The sequence below is a fragment of the Cryptotermes secundus genome, unplaced genomic scaffold (assembly GCF_002891405.2).
Source record: "Cryptotermes secundus unplaced genomic scaffold, Csec_1.0 scaffold833, whole genome shotgun sequence".
Taxonomy (NCBI): Eukaryota; Metazoa; Arthropoda; class Insecta; order Blattodea; family Kalotermitidae; genus Cryptotermes; species Cryptotermes secundus.
The window spans coordinates 223,775-244,939 of NW_019725852.1; the positions used below are offsets into that span (position 1 = coordinate 223,775).

Here is a 21,165-nt window from a genome sequence, read left to right on the forward strand (position 1 = left end):
CTTCAACCACTTCTGTCCTCGATTCATATTGCGCTAACTTCCAGCCTGGTACATAACAGCTTGAAGGATCAAAGATTATTTTCCTTTGGAGGGGGAACCAAAACAGCGAGGTCAAGTTACTGCCTACTAGGCAAACATTCCGGAGTAATATTACACAGTAGTCATTCATTTGGGTGGCGCCAGAGAAAGGTATAGTGTTACAACCTAACACGTCCTAAAATCATGATATCACACGCCCGGTCCGCCACGTTTAAAAGCCAAAAGCATGATATCATGCGACCGGTCCTCGATGTGTTAAAGAACGCATAACAACGGTTGTGTACTCTATACCTACAGAAATGTGCCAACAAGCTATGGACTGTAAGGTGGGCAATCTGCACAAATGCAATGTGAACCAAGGAGCACAGGTCGAAGGAGTGTATTAGCTTTATTTGGACTTTTGAATAAAATACCTTTTTAATAAAAAAATAAACACATGCCAATCCCACATAAGTGGTAACATCTTTTTTCTGACACACAGCTGTGGCATTCATTATTCAGACATAAAAGTGTGGCATTGTTGAGACACACCTGTGGCATATTAAGACATAAGTATGGCATTATTGTGACACAACTGTGGCATTATTAAGCCACAAAAGTATTGCACTGTTGAGACAACTGTGGCATTATTCAGATATAAAGGTATGGCATTGTTATGACACACCTGTGGCATTATTGAGACATAAAATTATGGCATTGTTGAGACACAATTGTGGCATTATTTAGAATTCTGCTTGCTACTTTCCATTACTTATCTTTCAGTTTTAAGCCTCATCCTGGCTACAAAATAATGTTACTTTTGTTGTTGCATTTTCATGCATTGTATGCTGAATTGTTGCATCATATAGGTATATGCTGTAGTTTCCGTCTTCAGGATGAATGAAGTAGGATATAAAGATCCTGCAGCAGGAGTAAGTGTGGGGATATTGCTAGCATATTGCTATACAATGAGAAGGGGTCATGTGGTTAAGAAGAATGGTTGAAGAAACAAAGGTGAAGGAAAGTTTTGCTAAGCTTGTGTCTATCAAGGACAAAAATGGTTAACCCCTTCCATAATCCAAAGTAAACACAAAATAATTAATTCTATAATGAGATAAATGCCTGCATACTCACCGTGTTGAAACAAGCTGGGCCAGTAACAGATCTGTGAGTTCTAATGCAAGTTGCAATAGAATATACAAATCTGTAACAAAAACATACACATGCATAATGCACAGTATTTAGACAATAAACAGCTGGTATCAGTGTTATAGCCAGCCAGTCCCCTCAATAGTTAGTTAGTTAGTTAGTTAGTTATTAGAGAGGGTGGGTTTCCCCATGTACTTAGACCTGTAGTGGTCCATTGTGCTTCCCTCTATGATTTCTACCAGCCTCTATATCCTGCCGGTATTGGTGCTTACCATCAGTCCCACCCAGCCAGCGAGACCGGCTCTACTGGCTGAGAAGTATCTATAATGCTTCCCCCATCTACCGGAGGTATTAGTGACTGCTGTTGGGCGGCAAACGTCCGCAATTTTCTTGCTCAGTGACCTCCTTTGGAGGTATGAGGTTCTTTTACGTGCCGTAAAGCTACGATACGGGACCCACAGCTTAAAGTCCCTCCCAGAGGACTTGTTCCCTGAATTTTTCCGCCCTTAAAAATTCGACGACCTCCACCGGGTATTTGAGCCTGGGTACTACGAGTCATGAGGTGGGAACGTTACCTCTAGACTACGGAGGCCGCTAGTCCCCTCACTAACTCCAACACAAGGACTTCACTTGACTGTTCTACTTTCTGGTGGTTCCCACACAATGCAGGCATGAAATGCTTTTGGCATCAGTTCCGCTGATCTGATGTCAGTCATTTTTAGTTGTGTTCAAAAAGAAAGCTGCAAAAATGTGTGCCTAGTCATTTTGCTGTGTCTGTCTGTGCATATGTCTTCAAGTACTACTTGTTCACGAAATTTGATATTGGGGATTTTTGCTAAACTCCGTGAACACACTCCAATTTTAATTAGAATCAGACAACAATAAGGCCTACATGCATTCCTGTCCACATGCTGAGTTTTTTATCAACACAGAGAATATTTTGAACAAGAGTTGTTTTGCGTATTGACAAATGAAATGGACATTTTACACTCAACATACATTTATTAAGTCTTACGGTTTTTGACATAATTCAACAGATGAAAGCAAATGCACAAGAATTTTAATGCCATGGATATTATATCCTAACTTGTTGTGCATAAATACTCAGTTATCAAAATCAGCATAAGTTAGTCAGTACAGAACAATCAGATGAATGGAATTCTGAAACTCAGGAATTTTACGAAACCTAAACTTTTAGTAATCTGAATTTTGAAATCTTTCTATTTTAAAATGATCGAGTAATTTCATCTTATAAACTAATATAGAAAACATGTAAACTACATCCTTCATTGATAAGATGCTTGGTGTTCACCAGTTGACATTTCTATAGAATTTGAAAGACAAAATTAACTACACACTTAATATTAATCCTTTGTGGCCCTATGTTACACTCAGTCTACCACATGTTATATGTATTTTATATATGACCAGGCGTCAGTTGGAGGGAGGCAAACAGAGTTAGTATATCATTAAAGCATTCCTCTGTCCAGTTGTGTTGTTAACCAACCACTCATTGTAATAATTCTGTGTATTTTATAACGGGTCTTGTGAAGTGTCTGCAGATTTTTCCTCAGTAGTTAGCTACATCCTAATGGCATTTACAAGTGGGCATGCACTGGGCAGCAAACAGATCTGTGAACAACTCTATGATGGCTCCAACTCCTCCAGTGAAATTACATGGGATTCAGATATTGACATAACTGAGCACAGTGACCCTGATGCCAAAATAAAGAGGCCTGATTTCAGTGGGAGTGGTGGTAATTCTGATGACAGTCAGACAAGTGCAGATGTAACTAATGTTCTGATGACAGTCAGACAAGTGCAGATGTAACTAATGATCATAATGAAAATTTGGCTCTCTGAAGGAAAACAACCACTATTTCTGTAAGGTACCATTTTGTGCATCTGGCTGTAAACCACCTTGAAATGGACAAATGCCTGTTTCTCCACAAATATTTTTTTTCTATTTTTTAGTGCAAACTATATTCAAAGAAATATGTGCTGAAACCAATAGGCATCTATGTGAACAAATAATTGTAGCCACGCCTTTGAAAAACTCGACTGAAGAGCTAACGGTATTTCATGGCGTTATACTGAATTTGACAAGGTGTGTGAAATGTTCCTTCAAGAACTTTTTCCTTGAACAGTGGCTTGATTCTTCACAGTCCTATAAACACATATCTTTTCAAGGAAGAGATTTCTGCAGTTATACTGACTGGGGTCTTCTCTTGTCCCCTCCACCTCCTTAGGGCTGAAACTCCAGATAAGCAAATACAGTCAGTCCCAAGGTAGATAAATAGAGAATGTAATTGAATATGTTGATTGTCACTTGTTATTCACTGTCTCACATGCAGACTTGTCTTAAAACATTAACCTTTAACAGCCAAAATGCCCCAATTGGTACACTGATGAGCGTGGTCATCGTAGCCAAAGTACCCTGACGTGTGCAGTCGGGCAGCCGCTAGTAGAAGTGTATGCACAATTTTGATTATTTATTTTTAAATATAGTAAAATTCAATATACATACTTCTTTGCTGTTATCTGCTCAACGTATATACAGGCTTCAACCCATGCATCATGTAACTGAATCTTGTCTTTGTGTAATACTCCTTGAAGCACAGTCCCACATCACATATTTTACATTTCAACTGCCTTTCGATTTCATCATCTTCCAAACAACTTTTCGCTGTCACTGTATGATAAAATGAAACTACAGTATTCAAATTCACTATGAACTCACAGAAAACTGAATGCATTCTGCATCTCAGCTGCGATGCAAGGGTTTGGCTTGCAACCATAGAAAGGGCAATATTTTCTTGCAGCTGCAATGGCAGGGCTTGGCACTGAAGTAGGGAACAATGAATATTCCCTGCATAGCCTTTCTTGAAAGGACATGTTTTCACTTTTCTGTCCTTTAGTCAAAATACTGGAATATCTGAAGAGTGTAACAAAGATGTGAAACTTGCCATCAGAGAAGCAAATGACTTTATTGCTTCCAGCTGTTTTATGGCACCAGACAATGGGAAAACGTTTTAAGTGTTACAAGCAGGAATGATTTTATATATGAGACAAACACCGTCTTAAGTGTAACAATTTAATTGTAGTTCTTTTTTCTTTCCCTCCTCCACACTACATGTTTCGGCCCTAAATGGCCATCATCAGGTGTGTATTCTTACGTAGCTGTTACACTGCCTGTTAAAATTTAAAATCACTAGTCTTTCTAACTGTATAAAATCTTTGTTAACCTACACGCGTTAATTTGATTTCTAAATTTAGCACTTTTTTAAAACTTTAATTCAAGTTAAAATGTCTATAAGATTTTTGTTCTTTTTCTTTTTCAAATTTTGAAATTAAAATTTTCTCAGGGTACATGCCCTATGTCTATAGTGCTGCAGCGGCCACTTCTTGTTTAACGCTGTTCAGGTATTGTTCTGTGTAGGCGCTCTCTGTGTGTGTCACTGCTTATCTTTAATACACATCTGATGATGGCCATTTAGGGCCGAAACATGTAGTGTGAAGGAGGGAAAGAAAAAAGAACTATAATTAAATTGTTACACTTAAGACGGTGTTTGTCTCATATATATTGTGTGAGTGTAACAGGATGCTCAAATATAATACAGGAATGATTTTATAATGCAGAACTACAGAGTGGGGCGCAGAAACTTCCTTTTTGTGAAGACGCATTGTGAAGGGAGGGTAGGTCGCAGAAAAGTGGGGATAGGATCGGCGAACACAGCAGTCGCAGAAGTTTCTGTCTAATACCCCTCAGTAGGAAACATGAGGTGGACAAGTGAGCAGTGTGCGTTTGCTGTCGAAGCCTATTTTTCGAACAACCATTCCTACGTGGCATTGCAGCGTGTTCCGTACTCACTTCGCAATTAAGCCCAGAGGGCCGGTTCCCAACTGGAAATTGATTGTTTTGTGGGTAGAGAACTTTAAGACAACCAGGAGTGTGGTGAAAAAATCATCAGGATGACAATGGACCATTACGCCGCCAGAAAATGTGGAGGCAGTTCAACAGTCGATTTTGAGATATCAAAGACGCTACGCTCACAAACGTGCAGTCGCCCTAGACATATCCAATTATTCAATGTGCCGAATTCTTCACAAACATCTTCATTTCCATCCCTACAAGATGGTTGTTGTGCAAGAATTGTCACTAAGTGATTTCCAGAACCGAATGACGGCCTGTGAAACGTTATTGGAAACTTTACCCCCTGACGCACTTGTTTTCTTTAGTGATGAGGCACATTTTCACCTATCCGGATATGTCAACAAGCAGAATATGCACTATTGGAGTGGTAACAATCCCAGAGAGCTCCATGAGAGGCCATTTCACAGTGGTAAGGTGACAGTATGGTGTGCGTTGTTGAGAGTTAGAGTTATTGGCCTTTATTTTTTTTTAAGAAGACAATCATGCAGTTACTGTCAATTCACAGCGGTATGTGGACATGATTAAAAACTTTTTTGAACCAGCTCTTGAAGAAATGCATCTAGGAAATGTCTGGTTCCAACAGGATGGTGCCACAGCCCACACAGCCCGAGCTTCGATGACAGTTTTGAGGGCAAAGTTCCCCGGACAGCTCATCTCGCTTCGAGGTGATATCCCGTGGGCAGCGCACTCACCTGATCTAACACCATGTGATTTTCTTTATGGGGATACCTCAAGGCAGAGTTTTTTAAACACTGCCCCACAAACCTGCTTCAGCGGAAGAATGTTATTCAGCAGGAAGTAGCCCAAATTCCGGTGCACATGTTGGAATGTGCAAAGGGGAACTTCGGGAAACGGTTGCATCAGTGCATAGAGAAAGGCGGCCACCACCGTCAAGATATTTTGTTTAAACCTATATGATTTAAAACTTTAAAGTATGTTTTTTCATTAGCTAAACATAAATTTTGTCTATCAGCAATAATTTTTCTTTTATTCACCTTCAAAAAAAGGAAGTTTCTGTGCCCCACCCTGTACTACGCGAAGCAGTGGGAAAGTACTTTTACAGTACGCATCAACATTACGAGTTAAAAATTAAAAACACTTTATAACATTTTTGTCAACATACTTTCAAATTTTATGTTGTAATATGCGACACCGCGTTCTTTGATGATAAAAACAAAGTCAACTGCATTCATTTATCATAAAAATTGTATTAGATACAGCATTTTCAAATATAGTGCAAGTGCCCTAAAAGTGTTGGGCATTTAAACACAGAGCAATAACAGGCATTTAAACATGCACCAGCAGGAGGCTGGCTACCACCATTTCAAAAGTCCAGTGTTTAAAGGTTAAAATTCACTTTTGAATTTTAAAATTATTTTCACATCACTGGTGCACCACATGTTTCAACCAATAAGGCCATCACAAGGTGCTTCAATTGTTGTTGAAAACTGCTGCACTTCCCTCAATGAATATGATTCTGGGGTATACCCTTGCTTATGCGACCATGTGTTTGTTTACACAGAATTACTGGGTTGTTTTTACTTTGAATCTACATGTGTTTGTTGTTGTATGTTTATAGTGCTGGATGATTCTACTACAAGGATATACTTTGGAACTGTATTCATTGATTGAAGCGCAGCAATTTTCAACAGCAATTTTTTAAGCACCTGTTGATGACTGTATCAGTCAAAACATGTAGTGCACCAATGATGTGAGAAATATTTTTAAAATAAAAAAGTGAATTTTTAAGATTTTAACACAAGTTTACACGTGAGACAGTAAGACCTGAAAATAAGTTATGTGCAACAGGATGCTGCAGTACAATATTATGATTATGTAAAAATTTTTAGAATTTTAGTGTCCCATACAGTATTTGTCTGCAGATGAATCAACTGTGAATTTCAGGGGTCATGTGGTTTATAAAATGTACAATGCATAAAAGTCAACTAAGTGGGGGCTTCATAATATACGTAATTTTTGACTCCTCAAATGGGTGCATTTGTGGTCCGATTCCCTATGATGAATCAACAACTACAAGAGTTTGATGCAGCCAGAACACTTACCAGCTGAACTGTTCTAGAACTCATAAGCAGGTCTCATAACATAACGCACAAATGGCAAAGGATATCATTACACACACAGATTCCAGCCTAACCTGGACCTAGCAGGCAGGAAAAAACATAATTTTATTGTGATACATGTCCAAGGAAACCAGGACTCCACCTCAATAAGTGAAGAAATACCATCTGCCCCAAATTTGCAAATGTAATATGGGGACATAGACAGTATGTTTTTGGATTGTTAAAAAGATTTTATGCTGACACAAGGTCCATATTTGTGAAACGCGGAAGGGAAAAGAGCGCAAGGGAATGCCTTAGCTCAGCACAGCGGCGCTGACAACGCGGAAGCGAGTAAGTGAGTGGGCATAGAGGAAAACGCTAGGAGTATTAGAAATGCTGAGTAGACAGAGGCTGGCAGAACGGGATTCGTCGCCGTGAGAAGTAATTATCCAATGAGCACTAGCCACCCTTAGAAATAGTGTCAGAAAGAGGTGGGAGTTCACCCTCCCGGAAGTTGATGAGCCATCAATTACAGAGTACAAAAGTACTGAAATGGAAAATATTTGAGGCTAATCAAACAATCATTTTCAAGGAGTGTAGCCGGAGGCTATGTCCGTCATGGCACCGACAAAGTGGTGGTAGGCGATCGTCTGCATCTCTGTCTCAAGTAAGTCGAACTATTCATATTAGCCATGAAATATAAGGTGATATTATTAAAGTGCAAACCCAGTGACTAACATGAGCAACAGAACAGGCTAGAGTACCATGTGTCAGTACAGGAGGGATAACGAATATATGTGAACCTTGTGCCACCCGACAGCAGTTGGCATTATTTACTGTATATATGTGTATGTATGTAGGTACTAGGCGAATAGAGTAGGATGGAAATGTAGAGAACTTTATTGGTACAACCCACTAGGCTCCTTCCCCTTACCGCTCCTGCATTACCTTACGTCTCATGGGAACTGTGAGCTCGGAACCAGGGAGCAACAACACTCTGCACAGGAAGAATAAGCTGGAGGAAGGGGAGAGGCTCCTGAGGGACAGGAGCCGACAGAGAGTAGACTACTGTGAACTACAGTTTTTTTGGTAATTACTAAATACCCCCCCCCCTTACGGCAGAACAGTTGGTGGCAGCGATAAGATTTATAAGAGCGATATTTGTGTCACAATCATTGTGGCACAACAAGTGGTGGCAGCGGTGGGATTAGAAAAAGAGAGATGATTGACATAGTAATTTAGTATTTTCTTTTAACCACCCCTGTCATCACGGCACAACAGGTATGTAGCTAATAAAAATATTTTATATCTAATGAAGTTGTAGGACAAGCACCCCCTTTTTCATTATGAAATTATATTTCTGTCACTGATACTTGCATATTGAGTTATCGTCTTATAACGCATTCTTTATATACAGTGACTTCATTATTTAAACTTTGTGTTGTGTTTGATTTTACTGTGCTGACTTCGCCATGACCTTACTAATGCCGCCACCTCAAAAGAAAACATAGCCCAGAGATTCTGAAATCAGATCTTACTACACCTCATACATCTGCACATAATACGAGATGTTTAGAGGTCATCGAACTCATATCAAAAGATTTGGTGGTCATGGTTTTATTCTCTACCAAATGACAGCAAACAGAAAGGAACCATTCACTATACATAACAGTATCAACATCGGCACAGTCCTTGAAAAATATTTCACATAGTCAATATTCAAACGGTGGGAACTGCATGAACCTTTCACAACATATTTTCATTACATTCAGCAAAGTTCCTTCAATTTTATGCAAGTTATAGAGGAAAACAAACGTAATTGTAATTACATTGTTCACTAGTATTTGAATGGGACTGCAAAGGATTAATACAGATGTTGATTCTTACATTAATTAATGTCATTACATACATGAATGACTAGAATAGATGTTAATTAAAATACCTGACCTAGATAGATAAGGATTATATAGAACAAAGTATTGATAACATTGTCTTTAAAATGTGTGTCTACGGAATTTTAATAATCCAGTAATTTAGGACACATTACAATATAATTAAACTCAACAGTAATTTTATATGATATCTAAGATACAACAGTAAATGTGAGATCTGAGCTGTGTGTAAACTACTATCTTCTGGGATGTGACACTGTGTGGTCTGGTAGGCAATCACCAATGTTTTGGTGGGGCAAACTTCCTCCACCTTCAGGACTGAAGGGTAATCCAAGCAAGCAAACAAACAGGGAACCATCATGCCAAATGCTTAAAAACCGAGTCAGTACATTCCTCCAATACATCAGTGAACTTCAGCCAGACATACAGCATCACTTCCCTAAACATAGGGCACTCAATGAGGGTCAAAATGTCAGGCCACTAACAACATGTCAAAACTTGTATTTTGATGGCAAACACTGTGCTACAGCCCCAATGCGAAGTAACAGCTGTGTAAACAGGCAACAGCACAACAGCTGTTTCTAGGGAACAGTTCTGTGGATACATTTTCCCAGTAACGAGAGAACATGCAATAATGGAAGAGACATTTCCTGTGTGGTCCACGTGGGGCTATATAATGAGGGGTAGCAGTTCTGTTGAGCCAGTTGAGAGTTGCAGCTGTGAGAAGTGAAAAAGTAGCTTAGGCCAGGGACAGTTTGGGAACCCAGAGGAATGGGGAACGTCCAGTGCTGGAAACCACTACCCAGCATTGGCTAGTGAAGACAGAAAAGACTTTATGTATGCTGTAGTTAAAGTGATCTTTGTGGGTGTGTAACTCAGTGAAAAATTTATCACAGTTATTTGTAGTTACAAGCAAGTGTCCAATAAATCTGATTACCATTCCAAACCATGTCTATAGTCACTCTGCAATGTGACAATTACATAGAAGCATGTGAGACTTACTGTACATCTGCTCATCTAGTACGGCATGGGAGGTACTGTTGGGGAGGCCATTCTCTTCAAAAAATTGTGTCAGACTTTCCACCATCAAACTCAGAACTTGGCTGAAAGGGAAACAAGCTGTAATAATACAATATCAAAGAAATATTTGCAACATATTACACCAAGGCCATGGATGGTCCCATGGATAGGCACCTTCCACATCTCGCTCGAGCTGTTACACATCCCCTTCCAGCATATTTCTTCTGGTTGTCTAGCCATTACGTTCACAAAAATACTGACTGGCTGACATGAGCTGGAGGGGACTGGAACAGAACACAAGAGTTAAGCGGTGAGGCGACGGCCTCAAGCACCATCATCCCCACCCCTCATGGAACTTCTTTGTGTGGCTCTCTTATACAGAACTTAGTAACTGCAGGCAATAGAATTTGCATGTATCAGTCCCAAAATAAATTCCAGCAATAAACATTTAAATTTGGAAATCTCTGCTTTAGGTAACCTCTCTGCTTCAATCACTTGATGGTTCGACCATACCAACCACATGACACAACACCCTGGGCCATAACAGCTAGCAGAATTACAATGTGATGAGAAGAGTACATATACTTAAAGAAAAGTGAATAATAATCAACAATGAAATGCTAACATATACCCCTACTTTGTATTGAAATTACACTGATTTTCTTATTACTACCTGGGCCTATTATTCCTGTGGCTTAAACTGCTACTGAAAAACTGTCCTAACTAATTCAACACATTGTGTGTGTTCTGACATCCATAAACCTAAAAATTCTATATGCACAAAGGAATAACTGCCTAAGCAGTAAAAGGAGTCTGTTTCTGTACCTATTTACACACATAGTAAAGATAAAGCAGCGGCATGCACACAGGGAGCCTACACAGAATAACACCTGTACAGTGGTGAAAACAAGAAGTAGCTGCTGCAGCACTATAGACATTGGGCGAGTAACCCTGAGAATTTTAAATTTTAAAATTTGGAAAAATTTTAAAAGAATTTTCTAAAATTGGAACTGAAGATTTTAAAAATGCCAGTTCATGAATGTCAAAATTGACATGTGTGGGTGACAAAGGTGATGTATGAATCAGACAAATATCAGCGAAGTAGATCCTGTTAGCCAATTGGGAAGACCTGTGTGCTTTTAAATTTTAAACTGGGTGCAGTGTAACAGCTACGTGAGTGTATACACCTGATGATGGCCGTTTGCAGCCGAAACATGTAGTGTAGAAGAAAGCAAAACGAAAGACCTACAATAAATTGTTGCACTTAGGACGGAATTTATATCATATACTCAACTTCTCTCAATGTTCACTCCACATGCAGATCAAGTTATTGAAGATCATTGTTACTGTGGAATTTGACCTTAAATAGTGAATACTGATCAGATATTCTGCACCTGTCAGATACAGGACACAGGGACAGTAGGTACATAAGCTATTTACAGGCATCAAGAAGAGACAGTCAGATTAAATTTCCACAATAACTGCTGTCATTCAGTTCAAAGTCTTCCATCTAAAAATATAAGGTTAAAAAAAGACACACAGAACTGTAATTTTATCCATTGTTTTGTATGGGTGTGAAACTTGGTCTCTCACATTAAGGAAAGAACAGACAAAAAATGGTTTGGGAACAGGGTGCTGAATGTTTGGGCCCGTGAAGGATGGAGGATGAAGAAATGAGAATGGGCAATTTCACAATTTGCACTCTTCACAAAACAATTATTGGGATGGCAAATCAAGGATAATTAGGTAAGTAGGGAATGTAGCATAAACAGGGGAGATGAAAAATGCATACAAAAAGTCTGGTTGGAAAATGTGAAGGAAAGTAGGTGACTGCTTTGAAGACCTAGCCAGTGATGGGACAATACTTAACTGGATCTTAAACAGAGTCAATGGATATCGAATGGACTGTCATCTAGCTCAGGAGAGGGACTGGTGCTGGAATCTTGCAAACACAGGAATGGTTTTTCCGATTCTATAAAAGGAATGGGATTTCTAGAGTACTGAGCAAATATCAGCTTCTCAAGAAAAACTCTGCTCGATGATGTTAGTTCATTCACTAGTATGATGTATCACATTATATATCCGGGATAGAAATACATTTCTTATCTGCAAGAAAACATCTTGTTACTGTGAGAGCTAAGAGTGTCAGTAAGCATCCTGTATAAACTCAAGCAAATGCACTGTGTTTGTTTCTCTTACCGTGCTCGTAGTCGAGTGGATTCTCGAGTCCATTCCCAGTCTTCATCAAGTGCACCTGAATGACCATGATGTGAACCACATGTGAAACTCCTATTTGTTTCGTTCTGAATCGCAGTTCTAGAGGAAATGAAACTATTACAATTAACAATATCTTACACAAGGTATGTATGAGGCACAGTCAGAAAACAAGTCACAAATGGATATAAAACGTAAAATATGTGATATCTGAACCTAAAAAAAAACACCTGTCGACATAACCTTCAACAACAGATACACTTGTCCCATCACTTTACCAGTGGGTCAAAACCCACAGCATAGAAATCTTCTAAATGTTGTCATTTCTGCACCTCCGTTTCAACCTCGCACTGGCAAAACATTTGCCATGTTTCTCAACCCAGTTGTGAACTGCTTTAGGCAACAAACACTTCCCACAATAAAGAGGAAACATTTATTTATGAACATCCTTTGCAGAGAGTTCTTCTGCCCACAAAAAAAAACACACAACAGAACACTGCTTTTCGGGAGTATATCCTGAAGCACAGTCACCATTTTTACTGCAACCAGACCCTGAACATGCACATGCACACCTACTGCCTAGACTGTCATGAAGCTGGACTGTGCTGCTACCTAGAAAACACATATAAAACCTCTCTATTATGTCCATTACAGCTGTCCTACTTCCATCTGTGACCTATTTACAGACTCTCCCTCATATTGACTGCATACCACAACTCAGTAGGTTAAGGACATGAGATGGATGGAGCAGGTGACACAGTCCACTTAAGGTCATGGCGGCAATTGCAGTGCTAATGACAGCAACAACTGCCCTTCTTAGGAAGTTGGTCAGCATGAATCTACATCTAGCACTGAAGGATTTCATGGCTTACTGAACAATGCAGTCAGTAGCACATACTCAGCAAGTAACAGACTGGAAGCAATGTGCAAGGAAGTGGTCATTACCTAATTCAAGGTACTATCTCAGCATATCTGTAGTTTCTTACAAGATGCTTTGGTTCATTTAGCTATCGTCATGTATCCGACTTTTTTATATTTACCTGTATTCATCTGCTGGTATTCCTACATTGGCCAGTGTTTACATATTTGAACACCATCTTTTTAGTAACATGCAATGCTGTTATATGTAAGTAAGTCAATAAGTAAGTTACAAATGGATACAGACTTAAACAAATTTCAAAAATGCTTTTATTTCTCAACATAATCTCCCTGTACATTGAGGCACTTGTCCTATCGTTTCACAAGTCCTTGAAAACCAGCAGAATAAAATTATTTACGCTGCTGTCAGAACCAGGCAGTGACTGGGATCACAAAGGCATACTGCTCACCGCATTCCAGCCTCAAGGACAAACTGTAAATGCCAACGCCTACTGTAACATACTCAGGAAACTTCGTAAGGTCATTCAACAGAAGCGACCAGGATTCCTCGCCAAAGGCGTGTTGTTCCTGCATGACAATTCGTGTCCCCATACTACCAACAAGACAAATGAGACACTATGAAATTTCAAGTGGGAAGTCCTCGAGCATCCTCTGTATAGCCCCGACCTTGCTCCAAGCGACTTCCATTTGTTTGGCCATCTTAAACATCATCTTTCAGCTGAACATTTTCCCAATGATGAAGCTGTAGAAAAGGAAGTCACTGCCTGGTTCCGACAGCAGCCCAAAGAATTTTATGCTGCTGGTTTTCAGGGGCTTATGAAACGATGGGACAAGTACCTCAATGTACAGGGATATTATGTTGAGAAATAAAAGCATTTTTCAAATCAGTACTCTTATTTGTTTAAGTTCTATATCCATTTGTAACTTACTTATTGACTTACCCTCGTACATAAAAAGGTGTGTTCACCTCTAAGATTCCTACTGTGCTGTCTGAATAAAATGAATTTCACACACACACACACACACACACACACAAACAACTTGATGCTAAAATATAATAAATAATTCCAGTCTGTTCACACTCACATCAGTCTCCCTTCTGCAGATGGCTGTCCACATGGCTGATGCCTGTCGCTCTCAGGGTTGCTATCTGTAATGATTTGAATGAAACAATATAAATATATTTGGGGCAAGCAAGTAGCTGAAGATAGATGCTGTTGCCAAAACATGCAGTATCACTAACCACTGTCACTGCCAGAATTGGCACCGGCCCTGAACCACAAATGTCGGTCCCGTAACTCCCACATGTTGCTCTGTTGCCCTCGTCTTTCGCGATGAAGTGACTCCCGTTGCTCCCTCTGCTGCCTTACAAGTGACTCCAACCGTGCAATCATCGCACTGAGAGACTGGAACACATAAATGTTATGTGCCATAATTTAGTTTAGTTTAGTGTATGTTGCACAATGGGACCTTCCCTTGTTAACACCTGGTAACAGAACTTGCAACATCCTACATGTCTTCAGACTCACTCACTCATGGAGCTGAGCACTTCTTGAGAAGCTGCCAACTGTGCAGCTACTCAAGAGCTTCCCAGCATTTTATGGAACCTGAAGGTTCATTACCGTGTTCACAAGAACCATCCACTGGTCCCTATCCTGAGCCAGAGAAATCCAATCCAAACCATCCTACCTTATCTCTCTAAGATCCATTTTAATACTGTTTAATACTGTCTTGGTCTTCCCAGTGGTCTCTTTTCATCTGGCTTTCCCACCAATATCCTACATGAATTACTCTTCTCCCCCATTTGTGCTACATGCCCTGTCCACCTCATCTTCCTTGACTTGATCATTTTAATTATACTTGGAGAAGAGTGCAAGTTATGAAGCTCCTCATTATGTAGTTTTCTACAACGTCCCGTCACTTCATCCCACTTCAGTCCAAATATTCTCCTCAACACCCTGTTTTCAAACACCCTTAGTCTGTCTATGTTCCTCCCTTAATGTGAGAGACCAAGTTTCACACCCATACAGTAACACAGGCAAAATTGTTGTTTTGTACAAGGTGGTTCAAATATGACAGGGACTGATTTCTTTTTTTAAACCAAAATTGCCAAACACTTACTTGCACATGTCAGTCTTCAACGTACTCCCCTCCGGAGTCAACACATTTTTTCCAACGTTCTGGAAGCATCCTGATGCCCTTTTCAAAAAAGGTGTGTGGTTGGCAGCATATCCACTACCGAACATTCTGGATGATGGCATCATTGTCCACAAACCGCAGGCCTTGCAAGTCTGATTTGAGCCTTCCAAACAGGTAGAAATCACTTTGTGCCAAATCGGGACTGTACGGCAGATGTGTCAGAAGGTTCCATTTCAATTTCCGGAGGGTTTCCATTGTTGTTTTGGCCATATGGGGGCCTGCATTGTCTTCAAGGAAGGCGACCCACTTTCCACCACTCTTCCACTTGAATCAGATCTTTTCCTTCACGTCTGTTGCCAGGAGGTCTGAGTAATAAGCTGCATTGACTGTTCTGCCATCTGTCAGGAAGTCTACATGGATAACCCCCTGCCAGTCCTAGAAGAACGTTGCCATCACTTTTCCTGCCGAACGGCTCCTCCACGCTCTCTTGGATTTGGGAGAACTGGTATGCCGCCACTCGCGTGATGATTGCTGGGGCTTGGGAATGAACTAGTGCACCCACGTTTCATCAGTGGTCACTATAGACTTAAAAAATGCATCACCTTCATCTTCAAACTGTTGTAGGAGTAGACTGGCAACTTGCATGCGCACCATTTTGTTCACATCCGTCAAAGTGCATGGTACCCACCGTGCATTCACCTTGCGATAGTGCAGGTGGTATTTCATGATGTCTTCTACACTACCAACACTGACGGACAGCATTGCCCCAAGTTCCTTGACAGTGATGCACCTATTCTCACGAATAAGTGCGTCTGCACGATCAATGTTTGGCTTGGTGATGGATGTTTGCAGCTGACGAACATGTGGTTCATTCTCCACGCGCTCTCTGCCCTCTCTGAAGCACTTACACCACTCAAACACATGGGTCTGTGAGAGATACTCTTCCCCATACTGTTGTTTGAGTCTGTGGTGAATTTCAGCGGACGGGAGGTTTTCTCCGAGGAATTTGATCACAATGAGTTGTCCCACACTCCACGGTACCTTCTGTTCACTCATCACTTTAGCAACTTCCAGACAGGACTGAACAGGTTCTAACCCTAACAGGAGGGAGGGTGGAGGTTGTGGCTCCACTCTCTCAAGGTCACACAGCTGCTGCGCGGTGCGGCTTGTTTACAAAAAAATCAGTCCCAGTCATATTCGAACCACCTAGTATATTCTAATTTTTATGTTTTTAGACAGCAGACATGAAGACTAAAGGTTCTGGACTGAATGGTAGCAAGCATTACCCAAGTTCAATCTCCTCTTAATTTCCTCCTGTATCAGGTTTTGATTTGTTATCACTGTTCCCAAATATCTGAACTGTGCCACATTTTCAAATATCTGTTACCTATCTTGATGTCATGATTTTGCCCTGCATTTTGTTGATAAGACAAATTACCGGAGAATAGTCACTGCAAGAGGAGCAGCCGAACAAAAAGAAGACACAGCAAGCACAGCCTTGAAAGAAAAGGAACTGGGATGTACTGTTAGGCTGTTCGGGAAGAAACAACCTTTAGAAAGGGGCAGTGTAACATGGATGGCGCAACAGGAAATATGGGTCACATGAACTCTGTGTTTCCACAAGTGACGTCACGTATCCCCACTCCTCCCATCATTATGCAACGCTCAGTAAACACCCGTCCCCACTAGGCTGTGACATCATGCAACAGGCTAGTCCATGCAGTGACTATTGCTACGCAATGCGTAGGCAGAAACACCTGACAACAATACCTGATATCTGTTGCCGAGCAGCAACGTGTTCTCTATGTTGTCTGAGCCGAGCCTAAATAAGGAGCAGCGAACACTATTCAGTAGTAGTGAGTATTGAGTTACTAGAGGGAGAGTTACTAGTATCCAGTATGAACTGAAGTCCAGCAGCTATGAATTGAGTTGTATCGAGTGCATGGCAGTGACTCCAGCAGGAGGAGTAACTGTGAGACTGCAGATGGCAATAGTTGTGAAACTGTAAATTGTGTAACTGTAAGAGCAAGTGGAATAAATTTGCTATAGCCAATATGAGGTGAAGTTATTTGTCACGTCACATACCCAACATGTGACAATTTAGTGTCAGAATTGGTTTACGAACTTAAACACACCACAACGATGGCACCCACATGATGGAGATGAAAGAAATGATCAAACACCTACTGGCGAAAATGGACACTGACTCAAAGGCCTGGCAAGAAAATACTGCCGCAGAAAGAGAAGCCTTCCGAGCAGAAACGAGAGCCATCGAAGCAAGGACGGCTGCCAGGCGAGACAAGAGGTTGAAAGCCAATATAAATGCCTGGCAGGAAGAGACGACAGCCTGCCAAGATGCAATGGAGACAAATCCAAGAGAAAAAACAGATGTAGTGGAGTGACAGAAGATTCCTAATGAAGAGGTTGCAATTCACTCCCTGAAGACATGCTGAAATGAGAGAACGGCCTGCCAAGAAGTGATGGAGGCAGATGCAGAGAACATTGAGCCCGATTCAGAAATGATACAGTCTGTAGTGGAGCATCAAGAAGTACCTGTACAAGATGCCACAGTGATGCCGGTCAGAGAACCTGAAGAAGAAATGATGCCGATTACCCAAAAAGAGATGATGGCCTGCCAAGAGATAGAGGCATGTCTAGAAGAGAAAGAGCAGACCTCAGTGGACAAGAAGTCCCCGTAGAAGACACCGAAGTAATGCCAGTTGGAGAACCAAAGAAGAAAAGACGTAGAGACTGAAACCAGCAAAAAATGAAGAAACGGACCCGGGAAAGGGTGGGGCCGAAGAAGACTGGCCGTCACCCGCAGAGGGACAAGCCACCACGTGGAAGTGGCATGGCAGAAGAAAACAGGCAGGAAGGTGTTCTGCTGTGCAACAGTGGCATGACACAGAAGGAACAGCTACAGGAAATCTTGGACCCAAGGAAAGTGCGGACCATGGCACGAATTGGATGCCGACATATATATGACTAGCCATGCAGGTGTGACATGGCGCAAGGGAAATTTCGTAAAGAAATATTCAACCAGGGTCAATGCTGAACAAGAAACCTGGAAAGGACGAACAGAGGAAAATAGACACTGGAAAGGCCCGCAATGCAAAATGAGAATAAAGGTGCCAACCAAGAACACCATCAGAAGGTGTAGATCAGGACAGCGATCGCACCTGGGAGGGAGAACTCGTAAGAAGACCATCTATGAGATTGTCAGCGTGAAGATCGGAAAGCGAATAGTCGAATCTTCTGTCAGCCTACGACAAGACAAGGATTGGACCTTGTGGAGGGGTCGAGCCCCTCCAAAACTGAAAAAGAGACTGCAAGCAGAGGAGGAACCAGTAATGTAGAAACACCGGCCTCCCCAGCATGAATGAGGAGAGAATGAAAGAGAGGAGTGAATGTTATACAACGGATCGACTAACGCTGGACCATGGAATTGTTCAGGACAAACAATCTTAAGAAGGGAATGGATGTAACAGCTGGAGAATAGTCAATGCAAGAGGAGTAGCCAAACCAAAAGAAGATGCAGCAAGCACAGCCTTGAAAGAAAAGAAACGGGGATGTACCGGTAGGCTGTTCAGGACGAACAACCTTCAGAACGGAGTTGAGTTGTATTGAGTGCATAGCAGTGACTCCAGCAGTAGAAGTAATTGTGATACTGCAGATGGCAGTAGTTGTGAAACTGCAAATTGTGTAACTGTAAGAGCGAGTGGAATAAATTTGCTACATCCAATACAGCGTGAAGTTATGCATCGTGTCACATACCCAACACGTGACAATATACTTAACTTTCTCTGTGTTTACTTCTAGATCAACCTCTTTACTAGCGTCAGTTAAAGTTTGTGTGTTTTTCTTTATGGTATCTATATTATCACCCAGCAGATTTGCATCAATATACATGGTGTGTTCAAAAAGTATCGAACCTTTGGTCAGCAGAAATACATTTATTGATTGGAGGTACAAAACTCTAATCCCCTTCAAAGTAGTTTCCTTGGTAATGCACATACTTCTCCCAGCGCTTCCGCCATTGTTGGAAACACTTCTGGAACGCGCCTTTTGGAATGGTGATCAGCCAGGCCGTCGCATTCCACATGATGTCTTCTTTTGACTCAAATCGGGTTCCTTTCATCGGCATTTTCAGCTTGGAAATTAGCCAAAAGTCACACGGAGCCATGTCAGGGGAGTAGGGAGCCTGACGAACCACAGGGATATTGTGTTTGGCAACGAAAGTCTGAATCAGATGCACAGAATGGGCGAGTGCGTTATCACGATGGAGCTGCCAAGTTTTTGCTGCCCACAGATCCGGTCGTTTGCGCCGCACAGCATCACAAAGGCGACAAAAGACCTCCTGGTAGTATTCCTTTGTGATGGTTTGCCCTTGTCGTGTGTACTCATGATGCACAACTCCATGGGAGTCGAAGGAAACAGCCAACATGACCTTGACATTGCTGCGGACCTGCTGTCCTTTTTTTGGCCTCAGGGATGTCAGATGTTTCCACTGTGACGACTGCATCTTGGTTTCCGGGTTGTACCCATAAACCCACGACTCATCGCCTGTGATCATGGTGTTCAGAAAGTTTGGGTTACTGTTTGCATTGTCCAGCATGTCCTGTGCGATTTCCAGACGGCGTTACTTCTGCTTCATTGTTAGCAGTTTCGGTACAAATTTCGCGGACACTCTCCTCATGCCCAAATCCTCGGTCAAAATTGAACGTACCGATCCAATGCTTACCCCTATCTCGTTTGCGAGTTCTCAGACTGTGATACGACAGTCCTCCATGACCAAAGTCCGCACTTGCTCAATGACATTCTCATATCGGCTTGTTGAGGCTCTGCCTGAATGCGATTCCCTGTCCACTGATGTGCGGCCATCTTTGAAGAGGTTGTACCACTCCTTTATCCGTGAGTTGCTCATGGCATTGTCCCCAAAAGCCTGTTGAATCTTGTGAGTGGTTTCCACTTGGTTATTGCCAAGCTTTTGGCAAAATTTGATGCAATATCGCTGCTCATGTTGTTCCATTATTTTACAACTTACTGGAATCCGATGAGCACTCACTACACGTCCTCACTGATAAGCAGACTGCCAGTAACTGACGCTTTCTGCAGGCAGGAAAAAATTCACGACTGCAAATGAATTTCCCCTCCACATCTCCACCGAAGGGAGCCTCCCGCGCTTCATTGGTTTACGTGACAAAAAAGAAGGTTCGATACTTTTTGAACACTCCACGTAGACCAACAACTGATGTGTTCCATCTAATTTCAGTGCCACCTGGCTTTCCTGGACCTTTCTAATGGCATATTCTAAAGCAAAGTTGAAAAGGAGTGACAAGCATCTTCTTGTTTTAGACCATTCTGGATAGGGAAATTATCAGACAAATATTTACCTCTATGGACTTTACCACATGACATGTCCTCAGACAGAAACAGAAATTACTCAAAGTGTTATAGAGCTTCTGTCTCATTAATTTTTGTATGAGAAAATTCATAAACAAAATACACAAACTTCCTTGAATTATATATCTGGAAAATATGCAGATATCAATCAGCTATTCTAATTGGTTGTGTCTGTATTTTTAATTCATTACTTTTTAGTTGTAGGAGTGGAGCAAGACTCAGCCCCTTTCTCCTGTGGTCTCAAATGAGGGTACTGCACCAGCTCCTGACAGTAAATAAGCATGGAGAGCAATGGTGGGATAATTGGAAAAGGAAGACCAAAAAAAAAAGATCTGTCCCAGTCCTACTCTGTCCATTACAAATCCCACATGACCTAACCTGAGACTGAATTTGGGCCACTGCACTGAGAAACCACTCACTAATGGCCTAAACTGTGGGACAGTGACAGTGATGCTGA

The 21,165-nt window shown here is 41.3% G+C and overlaps 1 protein-coding gene across 4 annotated transcripts in view; it reads right to left on the bottom strand.

Moving 5' to 3' along the window:
• LOC111863803 overlaps positions 1-21,165 on the bottom strand; it is a 69,175-nt gene that overhangs the window by 18,125 nt on the left and 29,885 nt on the right. For all 4 annotated transcript variants that reach the window (XM_023850510.2, XM_023850511.2, XM_023850509.2 and 1 more), the window contains exons 11-15: positions 14,410-14,572; positions 14,253-14,316; positions 12,273-12,389; positions 10,056-10,156; positions 1,153-1,222 (exon numbers count right to left, since the gene is read on the bottom strand). In XM_023850510.2, coding sequence (XP_023706278.1) covers positions 1,153-1,222; positions 10,056-10,156; positions 12,273-12,389; positions 14,253-14,316; positions 14,410-14,572 — 515 coding nt within the window. The remainder of the gene's footprint in view (positions 1-1,152; positions 1,223-10,055; positions 10,157-12,272; positions 12,390-14,252; positions 14,317-14,409; positions 14,573-21,165) is intronic.